The following is a 16,142-nucleotide window of genomic DNA, read 5'->3' on the forward strand; positions in this document are numbered from 1 at the left end:
TTCATTTAGAATCTGTTTTTAAATGGATCCAAACTATTAACAAATGAGAAATCCAACTTAATCATACTAAACAGGTGCCTTAATTCTAAGTGGCTTTTTGGGTATTGAAATGCCAAAAGACTATGAAAGCTAAACATGAGTGGTAGAGCTTATGCTTAGGATGCACAAGGCCATGGGTCCAATACTCAGCATCATCACTACCACCCCTCAACAAAGCACTACATGGTGAGTCAATGCCCTAACTACATTTGTTATTATGTTAATGGCAGGTGCTCCTGTGTGTACTCCATGCACAATCAATAAATTGCTAAGGAAAAATATGCCAACAAAAAAACTGACACATGGAGTTTATAAAAATAAAAGTCATGTACTGTTAATAAAACACTTATTCCAAATACATTCTTCACAAGATTGCAAGCTAGATCAAGTTATTTTTCTCCATCTCCTATGTGAAATCAAAACACTAAATGACTTTCTTACATTTCAACTAAATGTTTGTATCAATTTATAAAACAACAGACTAACAGCAAATCAATGGTAAATGAATATAAATTTCATTTCAGTACCTTCCAATACCATCTTCCCATTAAACACCCAGAAATATCCCCACAGGAAGCACAACATCAGCAGTCTATAAGAGTAACATTTAATTTCAATGTGAATTTAAAAGACTTGTCACAACTTGGTTCACCAAGTGAACCACCTGAGCCAGTCTGACAAATTAACCTCATGACAAGAGTGCTGATGAGGAAGTGAATCTAGGTGATAAATCAACCAGGCTGTCAGAGTACCAAGCATGGGAGCACAATCCTAAGCACAATCATCTTACCTGGCCTGCTGTTGCAACAAATTCAGATCTTTGCACACCAGCTGGGTGGTGTCCCTCTGATTCAGTAGTGCAGCTGAATTGATAACTGGCACAGGAGGTCGCATGGGGTGCAGAACAAGGTATGGATGGGGGGTCTCATGCTTCCGCAAGTTACTTAAAATCCTTTCTTTAGCTAAAAGAAAATTAGGTCATATATATTAATCATGGAAACAATCGACGGTGATATACTAAATACGTACACAGCCCTGATCTGTTACTTTCACAGAGAATGGTAGAGAACTTTAGTTGGTTTCTTAAAACCACCAAAGGCCTAAGTGAATAAAACCATTCCTTTTTGGTTATTTCCAGCTTTGAGGGCTCACTGAAAGACATATATTCTAATAGAAGCTAGGAGCAGGTGGCACAATAAAAATCCTATCCTTAAAAAGTGCATGGCCTAATGGTAGTTAAAAAAATGAAAGCACAAGATCTTCAATGCTACTCTTGATAGTCTTGCATATGACCTAAGTATAAAGATGATCTATTAAGTGGCAGATGGTGGTTATAATTTGGTTAATGGATGGGCAAAGGGACAGGTGCAGAGGCAGCTAATCAGTTACAAATTTTACACTACCATCACGAGACACTTCAGCAAGTGGCACTGTGGCTCAAGTGGTAGAGCACTAGCCTTGAGCACAAAGAGACACCAAGGCTCTAAGTTCAAGGCCCACAACTGACACACACAAAAAAAGAGAAACTACATAGAACTAAAACAAAAAACTGAGAATTTGAGATATAGTAGAGGGGAAAAATCTGAAAAGAGGTCAAGATTTGAGCAGAAGAGCTAAAAGTTGTAAGAGAAAAATAATGAATGAAAACATGTACATAAACTCCTCTGGCACCTAGACTTTTGCACTTACACACTTAGTCACCTATTTTTAACGAATGATTTATGGACTCCAAATAAGCAGACCAGTGCTATATACTGTGCTAAAGAAAAATTAAAATGTCTGTACTGTGAAACTCTATACCAGATCACTACTGATCTCAGAATGTTCATGAAATTTAAATGCTTGATATTTCTGTACGTTGTAATATACAGGTACCCAATAAAATTTCTATCTTTCCTCTCTCTCTCTCTCCTTTTACCCAACCTACACAAACCAACAGCAGGTGAGATCTGGTGAAAACAAATGCTACTACATACTTAATTCTTTTCTACAGCAAGATAAGAAAGGAAGGGAGAGGTTAAGGAAACTTCAAGTCAATAAGTCAACCAATACTTAAGGGGCTACTAATGAATTTCCGATCTCATTCCAGAGTAACATTTTCTACTCTTGTGGAAAAAAAAAAAAAATCAAAGAAAATTTTACTGCCATGACTCGGCATAAAGAGAATTGTACTGTTTGTATCTCAAACAGACCAAGTTAACATTTCAAAAAGGTCAAGTACAGCAGTGTCCCTTGTAGCTGGTGTTTTTCCACTACAACTAGTTTGCACAGATGGGGCAAAGTTGGGTCTTCACATTAGATAGGACTTGTTATTATTTAGGGCAGTTCTTTCAAGCAATGTTAGAGGTCATGAGTTTAAGGGAAAAATGAGGGCTTTTTCAAATCCAAGACAACTAACCATAAAAGAAAAATCAAGGATGATTTTTCTTAAAATTAAAATTCAGAGCATATTTTTCTGTAATCAGCACTGGGGTCCACAACTGACAAATATCTTGAGGCAACAAAAAACAATTTAAGAAAAAGAACTTGGTGTTACAAGTACACTGGTCAAATATTACCTACAATCACACCACATTTCCATAGGTAATTTGTAATTGTCACCTGTGACAGTAGAGGTGTGACTCATATACCTAACAAGTTTGTTGAACAAGAGTATTTCTGCTTTTCTTGAATCATTTCAGTGTTCTTTATACTCTAGTTGGGCAACAATTGTATTTGGATTTTATGTTCTATAAGAATATATTCAGTAACTAACAAGTATCACCTTCTATTATTATTTTCAGAACTATGTCAGAAACTTCATTGGTTTAATGGGGTTTAAAGGCCTGATATGAAGAACTAGCTAACCATTTGTAAGCCTATCTTGAGAAAAATATAATGTGAGAAAGTCAACTTAGAAAGCAACTTAAGACACTCAGGAAATTTGCTCTATGACATGGAAACATTCCAGACACAAAGGAAAATAGTTTATAAAAGAAAAAGACAGCCTCTGAATATTAAAAGAGACTCAAAATAGTATGTTAAAATTGCACTTTGCACATGATTTTATAAGTGAGCTGAAATGTCATTTTGAGGCACTGCAGAAGAAATGACCTACTAGCATTCTAGCCTCCTTATCAGCTAAGTACAGCATAACTCAGTTTAGGCCAATGAGGTACCAGTGGAAAATGTGCGTAGCTTCTGAGTTCTTCTAAGGAGACTCCTCTCCCTGCTGACTAGAATGTGAATGTAAAGGGGACAGCATAAGTAGCCATTTTGAACCAGAAGGGAATGCTACCCGTAAAGAACAGTGAGGCAGCAAGACAGGAGGAGCAAGAAGAGTCCTTGAAGGCTTACAGGACTCTTGACTCTACCCTACTGTTCTGACTACCTGTCTTTAAATGCCTTTCACATGAGAGAAAATCAGAGCTTGACCTAATTTATATGCAATTGCTGGTGTGGGTTCTGATTAATCTAGCTCTAAGTGGCAAACATGTTAATATGCAAGTCCTAAAAATCAATCTCACTAGAAATAAAAAGTGTGGAAACCTTAAACCTCAATTCATTCTTTAACTCTCCCATTCCTCCCTTCATTCATTCATTTATTGAAAGAGACTGAAAAGCATGTGACTCACCCAACAAAGGATCAGTAAAGTCCAGCTGTGCTGACAGGCTGCAGGGTATGGAATAGGACTCATGCTTGGTCTGCATCCATAGACCAACAGTTTCCTGGAACTCATGATGTATACGCTCCATGTTCAAATACTCCATCCACAGATCCTGAAAGGGAATCACTGTACTTAAAACTTTAGCAGATAAACATATATTCACAAATATATTTAACTGTATATATTTAATATGTTTGACATAATAATACATTATTACTATATATTTAACTGCTACATATTTAACTGTAAAAGACTCAGTGAGTCTCAACATGAGGTGATCAGATCCAAATCTCCAGTATTAGGATGAGTTGTATAATCTCAATCCTAGTAGTAGTTGCAGAACTTTTTGATTGTATTCTATAAGAAGCATAGTATATATTTGTTATATAATAAACTACTGGGCTAATAATTATATGCATCAGAAAACATAGGTAAAGAACAGAAAATTTTAAAGAGACTTTTTAAAATAATCAAATCAAGTTTAGACCAAGACTCTTAATCAAATTTCAATTAATATGAAATAGAAGAGACAGAAAAACATGTTGAAAATATACCATGAAGACACTACCAGTAGAATCTAGAGTGGGGAGAAGCTATGGACAAACTACCCAGTTAGTATAACAAATAAATCCCAAGAGGAAAAAGGGAGATAAAGGGACAACCTACAGATTAGACAGATTTATAAGACATCAGATAGTCGCAAAATGTAGACTAATTCAAATTGTAAAAATAAAAACAAAACTTCCGCGATATATTTATGAGACAACTGAAAATTAGAACACTGATGAGATGTTTAATAATGAGGAATTACTGAAAGGTGTGGGGGGAGGTCTGAATGAAGAGGGGAATATGGGGGAAATGCACTTATAATATTCAATGCATACTAGGAAAATGGAGTGGAGAGGATGGGATAAGAGGAATGGAGAATGATGAAAGGGGCAACATCAATCAAAATACATTGTACTTATAAACTAAGTTGCTGAATAATATCCCTTTTTAAACATACTTGAAGACAATAAAAATATAATAAAATTTGAAATTTAAAAATAAAAATATATTATTGTGAAGCTGGGAACTGGTAGCCCATGCCTGTAATCCTAGCTACTCAGGAGGAAGCCAGCCTAGGCAGAAATATCTACAAAATCTATGAGACTCCATCTCCAACTAATCACCAAATATCAGACTAGAGGCATGGCTCAAGCAGTTGAGTACCAGAGAACCCAAGACCCTGAGTTCAAAATCTGGTAGTGGCACCAAAAATAAAGGGGGGGAGGAAGAAATGAAATGGAGGAAAAAAGGAAAGAAAAAGGAAAAAAGAAAAAAATCCCTCCTTCCTTATAATGAATGTAAACAAATTAAAGAAGGAATTATTGTATTTCCCAGATGTAAAATGTTATTGAATTAAAATCTTTATGTATCAAATGCTCTACAGATTTGGCACCAAGATAATATACAGTAGAGGGAATAGTTGGGCTATAGATGGAGTTAGGTACATGGTACATTAGGGGATGAGAAAAAGGGCATGTCCAATACAATATTCTGGAAATCCTATTTTTTTCTACTTGATGGAATGTATTCATAAGAAAAGGGAAAGTAAGTGAATACAATGAGAAAAAGTAGAAATAAAGGTTCTAGCCTTCTCTTCCATTTCCTGTGGGCTGTCTTGCAACTCTGTGAACCACATTTCCTTCACTGGTGATCACCACACATTAGAATGGTAGAGACTTATAATAACCACAGAAAATATCAAATATACACACTAAGCCAGGTACTAGTGGCTCATGTCTGTAATCCTAGCTACTCAGGAGGCTGAAATCTGAGAATCATGGTTCAAAGTCAGCTCAGGCAGTAAAGTTCATGCGACTCTTATCTCCAATAAACTACTAAAAAAGCCAAAAGTGGTAGAGTGCCAGCCTTGAACAAAAGCAGCTCAGGGATAATGCCAAAGTCCTGAGTTCAAGCCTCAGGAACAGCACCAAAATGAAAGGGGAAAAAGAAACCTTAAAATTACACTACTTGAAATAGTAATACAAAGTATCGAATAAGGACTGATCTTGTAGATGACTTTCTTTTTCTCTTAAGTGTTCTAAAAACCCTAAACCTAAAAATGTCCTAGCTTTTTCATTAGCCACTGCTATGAAGTTCTAAATCATTACTTCCAAACCAACTATGAAAAAGGCATTATGAACTCAGATGAGCTCAAAGAATTTCTGTTCACAATCCTGCATCCTATCAGCACCCACTGTAGAGGAGCCTCTCACTATGTATTGTGCAGATACACCTTTAAATGGGGTTGCTCTATAACTCAGTTTGCTTCAGTGTTAAAGATGTTGATGATTAAAGCAAATACTGAGAGAGTTAACTAAAGGTGGTTAAACAAAAGACAAAACTACCTGGAGCTGGAATTATAGATTTTTTTTAATGTGTTATACATCCTTGGCAAGCAAAATCAGGAAGAGAAGGAAAAGGAAGGAAGGGAAGAAAAAGGGAAGGAGAGAAGAACTGTATAGATCCTGAGAAACCAGGTAAATCTCAGAATGAAAAAAAGCTATAGTTAATTGTTCTGTGTGTATGCTGGTCCTAGGGCCAGAGTACTATGCCTGAATTTCTTGTTGTTTAAGGCTAGTGCTCTACCACTCGAGCCATAGCTCTACTTCCCGCTTTTTGATAGTTTATTAGAAATAACAACCTCAGGGACTTTCCCACAAGGCTGGCTTAGAACCTCAAGTCTCGGATCTCAGCCTCAACCACTCTGGAAAGCAGTATGGAGGTTCCTCAAAAGGCTAAACAGAACTCCCCTCTGACCCAGAAGCCCCACTTTTGGCCATCTACCCAAAAGATTATAAGCTAGACCACACTAAAGCCACCAGCACAACTATGTTCATCACAGCACAATTTGCCATTGCTAAAACATGGAACCAACCCAGATGCCCCTCAGTAGATGAATGGATCAAGAAAATGTGGTACATATACACAGTAGAATTCTATGCCTCTATTAGAAAGAATGACATTGAACCATGAAGGACCTGGAAAAAAAAATCATACTGAGTGAAGTGAGCCAGACCCAAAGAAACACAGACTCTATGGTTTCCCTCATTGGGAATAATCAGTATATATTTAGGATAATCCTACCAGAAGATCAATAGCTCAATAGCTAGTACATATGAAACATAAGATGATGCTAAGTCAAATGAACTCCAAGTTATGGAAATAAGTGGCTTATCATTGTCGTTCTTTTCAATGTACCATCTGAAATTATGCCATTTTCTTTTGTCTTTCTTCCCCAGGGTTTTACCCCTAATGTCACTTGGTACCCTGGGTATTGTATATACATTTATTGGAGCTAGGGAAGGGAAGGGGAACATCAAAATGGAGAAACAAAGGATAAAAGATGAACCAATGCAATAGCAATACTTACAAAACTATATGCTGTAAACCAACTGAGGAAGATGGGAGAAAAATGAAGGAGGAAGTAACAAGTTGGATAAGAAATGTACTCACTGCCTTACATATGAAACTGTAACCCTTCTGTACATCACTTCGACAATAAATAAAAAAAATTTTAAAGAGTAGATAGTGTTACAGGCATAAGCCACCAGCATCTGGCTTTATAAGTAATTTTTTAAAACATTGCTCAACTACCTACTTATGTAAAGGTTTAGATAGGGAGTTAAGATATAGGCTAAAAAGAAGAGTATGGAACAGCACCAAAGATTTCAGGACACTATATCTCATTACATATTTTTCCTATTACCCTAGCATTACATTCGCACCCTTATTTCTTCATACCTTAAATGACATTTCTCAGGGTTCCACCTTCAGTTTTAATTTCAAGATTAAGAGCCTATTACTGCTAAACCCATCCATATATCCTACCAGGCCTCATTATAGAATTCAAGATCTTTATCTCCAAGGAGGACAACATAGGAGAGATAATAGAGCTCCCTTTGAAGCCTGCAGGCACTTCCTCTTCCAGTTCTCTCTTTCTTGGTAAACAGCATCTCTACAAGGAGTCCAGTGTATCTAATCAATTCCATTATCCTCCACTTTGGTCCTTAGTATGTGTTCCTTAATCACTGGCAGTATTTCAATAGTTCTTCAAAGGCAAAATAAGACTTAATTCTTCATCAAAGTATATATGGCCCTTAATGACCTCATCCCTCTTCATGCCTCTGGCTCCATTAGCCCCTCTCAGCTATCTATACACTACTGTGAACATGCCCTGTCTTTGCACACACTAGTTTGTCTCCCAATCAAGGCTTCTCTGCCACTCCCAAGCACCATGCCTTTCTTTTCAATTTGAAGGACTGCTTTTCTATGTTCCCATAGCACCCAGTACAATCTACTCTCACAGAGGTAATGGAGCCCCATTTGACAAAAGTTCCATGAAGACTGAGGGTTATATCAAAATTCTTTGGCATTGGCCACCTGGCACTTAGAAGGTACCCCACTAAGTACTATGGAAGGAAGATAATTTTAAAAAGAAAGAAAGGAAAGAAAAAAAAGGAGGGAGGGAGGGTAGGAGGGAGAGAGAACACTAGAAGTAATGAAAACAATTTTTTACAGTCAAAAAAAACTATTGAAGATGAAATGCTATATACAATATGGAAGTAGATAAGATTAAGGAAACAGATAAAAGTCTTGTAAGTCTTAAGGGGTTCCTAAATCCCAATAAGAGTTAGGGTCAATGTCCAACAGACATTGTCCCCTAGAAAAAAAAGGGCCCAGAAACAAAGAGGTATCTTCCCCTTCTTCCTTCCCTGACCCCAAGCTAGTTATAAAATCTTAGAGAAGGGCTGGGAATGTGGTTTAGTGCCTAGCATGCATGAAGCCCTGGATTCGATTCCTCAGTACCACATAAACAGAAAAAGCTGGAAGTGGCACTGTGGCTCAAGTGGTAGAGTACTAGCCTTGAGCAAAAGAAGCTCAGGGACAATGCCCAGGCCATGAGTTTAAGACCCAGAACTGGCCAAAAAAAAAAAAAAAGGTTAGAGAAAAACTGAGATTAGAAGCCTGGGCCTGAAGAAGGACCTCTGGGTGCCGAGAGAGAATACAAGCTGGAATCAATTGGTTCTATAAAGGCAGACACAACTCAGTCTTTGACAAGGAACCTGCCCTGTACAATTACAATACAATTACAATGCAGTTCTTTTCCTATACTTTTTATGGTACAGATGAACAGTTTAAGTGTTCAGCCTACTGGGCTTTGGTGGCTCACACCTGTAAGCCTAGCTACTCAGGAGGCTGATATCTGAGGATCAAGGTTCAAAACCAGATCAGGCAGGATAGGCCCTGAGACTCTTATCTCCAATTAATCAGAAAAAGCACAAAGTGGAGCTATGGATCAAGTGGTAGAGTGCTAGACTTGAGCAGAAGGAGCTCAGGGACAGAGATCAGGCCCAGAGCTCAAAGCCAGTACTAGGGGGGGGAAAAAAGGTTCAGCTTGCCAAGCCTATAATCCTAGCTACTCAGGAGGCTGAGATCTGAGGATCAAGGCTCAAAACCAGCCCTGGCAGAAAAGTCCATGAAATTGTTATCTCCAAATACCTAGCAAAGGGTTGTAAGACAAGGTAAGATTCAAGTGGCAAAGTACCAGCAAGGCCCTGAATCTAAGCCTCATTATTAGCAAAAAAATAAAAATAAAAATAAGTACATGTTCATGAGATTGTAGAAAGCCTAGGAATGAACCCTAGGCCTCAAGTAAGGCCATAGCAGAGGTGGAGATTCAAAAGGGAATATCCTGTCACTTATACATTGACAAATCCTACCAATATAATGATCATTCATGTGACCATCCACTTCCAAATCAGTAAGTGGTTTTACCATTGGATTAAGACCATGACCAGTTCAAATTACATTCCTATAGTTTCACCTGCTGATTCTGCATCACTTTTGCGAGCCTGTGAATATCATATTGCTTTGGTAGAGAAGGGATATAGGTATCTCCTTTTTGAAAATTTTCATCTTCTAACCATAATATATATACATTGAAGAGCCTACAAGATAAAAACACAGTTATATAAAATAATAAAAGATGTGCAGGCAAATTAACTTACATTGCTATGGACCTTGGCACCATTACATAAGAGTAAAACAAGCCTGCAATCCAGAAAACTTATCCAGCTACCAACCCTTCCCAAGAAACTCACAGACCAGCAAAGGAGACCACTTGGATTATTAAAACATGATCAAATAATTGCTAACCCAAGAAGTCTGAAGAAGGAATTCTGAGAGCTTCCATATTAATGAAGGCTTAAATATAGCGTGCACGTGCAAACACAAACACACACACACACACACACACACATCCTGGAAAAGGTGATTACTGCAGTATCTGAATCTGATGCTTTGCTTTCCTGGGCAATTCAGTTGAGAGTGGGCCTTTGCACTTAGAAAATATTAAAAGCCATTTTAAAGTTCAGCACTAGAGGTTGTGTCAGTTTTAGGGCCAAAGATCATCTCCTGCATCAAGCAATCATAAATAAAACTCTGTATATGTGCACTCAGTTCCCATTAAAAATACTAGGAATAGCTGGGCACGGTGGCTCATACCTGTAACCCTAGTTACTCAGGAGGCTAAGATCTGAGGATTATGGTTCAAAGCCAAGCTGGGCAAGAAAGTCTGTGAGACTCTTATCATCAATTAACCACCAGAAAACCCAAAGTGGCACTGTGGCTCAAAGTGGTAAAAGCACTAGCCTTGAGCTGAAGAGCTCAAGGACAGTGGCCAAGCCCAGAGTTCAAGCCCCACTATCAACAACAACAAAATATATGTATGTATGTATACATGTATGTATGTATATTAGGAATAAAATACTAGGAAAAACACACACACACACACACACACGTCTCAATTTAATTTCCAGTAAATATAATGATGGGTTTGTTCTGTTTTGTTTTGTTTTTTTGGCCAGTCCTGGGGCTTGAACTCAGGGCCTGAGCACTGTCCCTGGCTTCTTTTTGCTCAAGGCTAGCACTCTGCCACTTGAGCCACAGCGCCACTTCTGGCCATTTTCTGTATATGTGGTGCTGGGGAATTGAATCCAGGGCCTCATATATATGAGGCAAGCACTCTTGCCACTAGGCCATATCCCCAGCCCCGGTTTGTTCTGTTTTGTTTCTGTTGGGTTTTTTTTGGTTTTACAAGGAACACATTCATCTAGCTAAGATAACTGGTATTCCAAGCTATTTGCAAAAGCAGCACCAGAGAAGTGTTAGCATACACAAATAACTGAGTGAGGGGGAGGGGACTAGAAGGTGGCATGGTGTGGCCTTGTTCAACAGAATGGAAAGTTATGACAGTGTATCCATACCCAGGGCCATGGTTCCTAAGAGGAAGAGGCTATATGTCCAGAGTTCTCCCTTCCAACTTCAGACTCAATAAGAGAGAGGGTCATTTTCTGAACACACTTTAGGAAGGGGATTTAAGAGAGGCAGATGGAGTAATGAAGACTTTTTTGGCTAATCTACACTGTTCAAAGAAAAAGCTTCCCCTGGGTTAAGTCTTCAACCAAGCAAGATAAAGTAAAAAATTGTTCTAGAGGCTGAGAAAGGCCTAAGCAACAGTGCTAGCTGAAACGCTAGGTTTCTTGACCAAGCTATTTTGTAATTAGGGTTCATTATTAACAACCATTTTTATTAAGTCTTATTAATAAGACAAATATTTGATTTCAATTAAACATGTAAGAGAAAGGTGAGGAAACAGTATAACAAGGTTCAAATCTTACTTCAGATTTCCCAACTTTGAGGACATAGGTACTTATACTATGCCTGATTTTATATACAGTTTTGGAAAGTTTCTTTCCAACTCCCAGGTGAGTCTCTGATCCTATGACAGGGTCTCTGAACCACAATTAAAGAGCCCTGTGGGGCTGGGAACATGGCCTAGTGCTTGCTTAGCATGCATGAAGCCCTGGGTTTGATTCCTTAGCAGCACATATGTAGAAAAAGCCAGAAGTAGCACTGTGGCTCAAATGCTAGAGTGCTATCCTTGAGCACAAAGAAGCCAGGGACAGTGCTCAGGCCCTGAGCCCCAGGACTGGCAAAAGAGCCCTGCATTGGTCACTTATGTCTTTTTAAGAGCCATTCTGGCAGGTTCTGATAGTTTCATATCTGCTATGATCAATTTATTTTGGTTTGTTTCTATCTTTATATAAAGAAATAGAAGAGGTCACTCCGACTACAAACACACAACATTGCTACACCCAAATGACTGACTGCCTCCTCTTGAGAAACAAGGTACAAATCTGTGTCAAAGCTATCTTCCACATTCAGGATAATGGAATAATATCTACAGTTTGTACCACAGCTCACTGCTCCAGCACAGTATCTATGCTACAAATAAAGCATAAATGGCAAAATAGCCATCTTACCTCACAAGTTCTGTGTGCAGTTCTGGTGATGTCAGGTAACCAGGGGTGCCAGCCTGGCTCTCTGGCAGCCCTTCGCTGCCCTCTGCTGGAATGCGAAGGGCTTTGCTTGCAGCATGGTGAAAGTCAGCCACCTCAGTCAGACGCTTCTTCATGTCTCTCAACAAATTGATATGAGAAGGACTTTGAAAAAACCTTCTTCCAATACAACCATCTATGGGTAGCCTTAAAAAAATATAAGCACAGACATAGAAGAACCTTTCAACACAAGATGTTGTCCCTATGTAACATTAAAAAAAAAAAGCAGGGGCTGGTAAGATAGCCTAGTGGCAAGAGTGTTTGCCTTATATACATAAAGCCCTGGGTTCGATTCCCCAGCACCACATATATAGAAAACGGCCAGAAGTGGCACTGTGGCTCAAGTGGCAGAGTGCTAGCCTTGAGCAAAAAGAAGCCAGGGACAGTGCTCAGGCCCTTAGTCCAAGGCCCAGGACTGGCAAAAAAAAAAAGCAATTAGCAAGACTGGAGATTTTATATATATATATATATATATGTATGTATGTATATATATAAATACCTATTCTGTTTCAAAGGGTACTTTGAGTATTAATGAAGTAATATATACATACATATATATATATATATATATATATATATATATATTTCTCCCTTGTCTATAGGTTTGCTTTCTTTGGTTTGAATTACGCACTCAGTCATGGCCCGAAAGTATCAAATGGATAATTTCAGAAGTAATGCGTACATTCTATCACAGGTATATGTGCGTAGGGGGAAAAAAAGTATGCTAACAGTTCGATACAGTGGCTTTAGACACCCGCTGGGGGTCCAGAGAATCTATCCCCTGGAGAAAAGATAGACTAAGTACATAGGAATCATTCTTAAAAGAATGAATGCTACACAAATTCAAGGTATTATCACCATTAGGGGAAAAGAGAATAGATTAAAGACAGTCTTCACTTTTGAAGAACTTGGAATCTAGTAGAAACAGAAGTGACCAAAAAAACTCAACATCTTTATGTTTAAAGGAGTGGAAAGAATGAGAAGGAGCTAGAAATTGAGGTAGAGCTAAAGAGAAATGGTTGGTACAGTGGACAGTTCCAGATATGCAATGGGACCATTCAACATCCTGAAGAACCACAAAAAAGCTTCCAGACAATCCTGGCCTTTGCTCACATCTGCACAGAAGCCCGTGATAATCATACATGCACTCTAGATTTGGGAATGTTTCTTTCCCTTTGTATCTCCACAGGCTATATATATATATATATATGCTAAGCTTTTCCCCAATTCTAGGTATTGTCCTCATCACATTGCAGAAAGATGGTAAACATTAAAAAAAAAAAGACCCAGTCTAATAAATGTTAAACAGAGTTGGAGAGTCCTAACCAGACAACTCCTAACTCACACCTAACTCACACTCCAGAGTATAAAAACACAGACTCAGAACTAGGTACAGTGGCAAAAGACTATCATCCCAGCTAGGTGGGAAGCTAAAATTGGGAGGATTGCAGTTCTAGGCTAACCCTGGGCAAAGAAAAAAAAAAAAAAAGCTCACAACAGCTGGGCACTGATGGCTCATGCCTCTTATGCTAGCTACTCAGGATGCTCAGGACCGTGGTTTGAAGCCAGACTGGGAAGGAAAGGTCAAGGCTCTTATCTCCAAGTAATCACCCAAAACAGCTGGAAATGAAACTCTGTCTTAAATAGTAGAGTGCTAGCCTTGAGCAATAAAGCTTAGGCCCAGCATCCAGGCCCTGAGTTTAAGCCCCAGGGCACACACGCACACACACACACACACACACACTGCTCACAACACCCCATCTCCACAAAAAAAAAAAAAAAAAAAGGAAGAAACTGAGCAGGTGGAGCATTCTTGTCATCCCAGCTATGGTAATAAGTTTAAGTTTAAAAAGGAGAGCTGTTATCCAGGCAGGCCTGAGCAAAAGTTCTGTATCAAAAATAATCAGAACAATTAAGTGATTCAAGCAGAAGAGTACTGGCCTAGGAAGCATAAAGCCCTGAGCTCAAACCCTAGTACCACCCCCAAAGAAACATAAAAACCAAAGATGCAGCAAGAGGTTCACAGGAATTTACTACAACACCGAGTACCATACCCATATTGTGGTCCTGGACGGTGAAGATACAGGAGGAAGAACTTCTGCCAAATAAGTGGCAGAAGAGGATGATCAGAAGGCGTGAGCATAGCCTGGTGGGCCCAACGATAAATCAACAGTCTTTGTAGGGACGGGACAATGGGAAGCTTCAGCTGAGCCTGGGCCTTCTGCAAGAGAAGAAAGGCTTTAGAAAGCAAGAAATGAGCACAACTAAAAACAGTTCATTCTAAGTTACCCAAAGAATATACTAAAATTTTATTTTCAAGTCTGGAAGAAAAAAATGCTGTAAAACTCATTCACTGACCCACTAGCTAATACTTTAACCTCCTTGACAGCAAGACACAAGAGGGAAACACATTTCACAGATCCTAGAATCAGAATAGTGTATAAGAGTCACCAGTCTAACCTTATTTCCATTTCTGAAATTCTTTTGTATATATAAAACACATTAAAAAAAAAAAAAAGGCAGAATGAGCCAGGCACCAGTGACTCACGCCTATAATCCTGGCTACATAGGAGACTAAGATCTGAGGATTTCGGTTTGAAGCCAGCCAGGGAAGAAAAAGTCCCCATGAGGGGCTGGGAATATGGCCTAGTGGCAAGAGTGCTTGTCTCGTATACATGAAGCCCAGGGTTCGATTCCCCAGCACCACATATATAGAAAATGGCCAGAAGTGGCGCTGTGGCTCAAGTGGCTAAGTGCTAGCCTTGAGCAAAAAGAAGCCAGGGACAGTGCTCAGGTCCTGAGTCCAAGACCCAGGATTGGCAAAAAAAAAAGTCCCCATGAGACCCTTATCTCCAATAAACTACTAAGAAAATCTAGGTGGTACTATGGCTCACGTGATAGAGTGCTAGCTAGCCTTGAGCACAAAGGGGCTCAGGGAAAGAGCCCAGGCCCTGACCTCAAGCCCCAGAACTGGCCAAAAAAAAAAAAAAAAAGGCAAAATGATACAAATTCTTAAATCAAATCTGGTTGTAAAACTTTATCAACCTTTTGAATATTTAGACTTTAAAGGAGTATCTAAATAGTAATTCCTTGAACCTCTGCAACTCAAGTCTGTAATATGGCACCTAAAATTAAAACTCTGTATCTAAAGCCTTATTCTGACCTTTTCACATATTAGTTATCCTAAGAATCAGCCCAGGAGTTTGTTTGTTTTTTGGTTTTGTTGTTTGTTTGTTTGTTTTTTTTTTGGGGGGGGGGGTTGGCCAGTAATGAGCCTTGGACTCAGGGCCTGAGCACTGTCCCTGGCTTCTTTTTGCTCAAGGCTAGCACTCTGCCACTTGAGCCACAGTACCACTTCTGGCCATTTTCTATATATGTGGTGCTGGGGAATCAAACCCAGGGCTTCATGTATATGAGGCAAGCACTCTTGCCACTAGGCCATATTCCCAGCCCCAGCCTAGGAGTTTTTAAAAAGAAATTCCTAAGCCGAGTGCTGGTGGCTCATGCCTGTAATCCTAGGTACTCAAGAGGCTGAGAGATCTGAGGATCACAGTTCAAAGCCAGCCCAGGCAGGAAAGTTCCTGAGACTTATCTCGAGTAAACTACTCAGAAAAGCTCAAGTGTGGTCAAGTATTAGAGTGCTAGCCTTGATAGTGCCCAGGCCCTGTGTTCAAGCCCCAGAACTGGCAAAAAAGAAAGAATTCCTGCTCACAATCCAAACTGAGCCTCAGAATGGAATCAGGAATCAGAGTGGTAACAAGTTCTCAGGGGGATTCAAATGCACTTGAGACACCAAGGCAATTGCTTCAAAACAACATCAACTCCCAACTCCCTTCACTTGGCAATGAACACACTCTTCAATTACTGGTTGATGACTCAAACTGTTAAATGAGACTTGGGAAACAAAGTACATACACGAGGATTTTAAATATGTGTTTGGTGGCTGTGCATTCCATAGCCACAAGAGAAAACACAGAAGCTCTCAGACTATATCCACATTAAAATAAAA

The 16,142-nt window shown here is 39.1% G+C and overlaps 1 protein-coding gene and 1 long non-coding RNA gene across 2 annotated transcripts in view; one reads left to right on the forward strand and one right to left on the reverse strand.

Moving 5' to 3' along the window:
• Epg5 (ectopic P-granules 5 autophagy tethering factor) overlaps positions 1-16,142 on the reverse strand; it is a 104,020-nt gene that overhangs the window by 38,329 nt on the left and 49,549 nt on the right. The window contains exons 22-26 of the mRNA XM_048363420.1: positions 14,188-14,354; positions 12,059-12,280; positions 9,559-9,682; positions 3,654-3,798; positions 830-1,001 (exon numbers count right to left, since the gene is read on the reverse strand). Coding sequence (XP_048219377.1) covers positions 830-1,001; positions 3,654-3,798; positions 9,559-9,682; positions 12,059-12,280; positions 14,188-14,354 — 830 coding nt within the window. The remainder of the gene's footprint in view (positions 1-829; positions 1,002-3,653; positions 3,799-9,558; positions 9,683-12,058; positions 12,281-14,187; positions 14,355-16,142) is intronic.
• On the forward strand, positions 14,852-15,242 carry LOC125364022. Its single transcript, XR_007213398.1, has 2 exons — positions 14,852-14,927; positions 15,082-15,242. It is a non-coding gene; the product is annotated as an uncharacterized LOC125364022 (long non-coding RNA).

This window comes from Perognathus longimembris, chromosome 15 (genome assembly GCF_023159225.1).
Source record: "Perognathus longimembris pacificus isolate PPM17 chromosome 15, ASM2315922v1, whole genome shotgun sequence".
Lineage (NCBI taxonomy): Eukaryota > Metazoa > Chordata > Mammalia > Rodentia > Heteromyidae > Perognathus > Perognathus longimembris.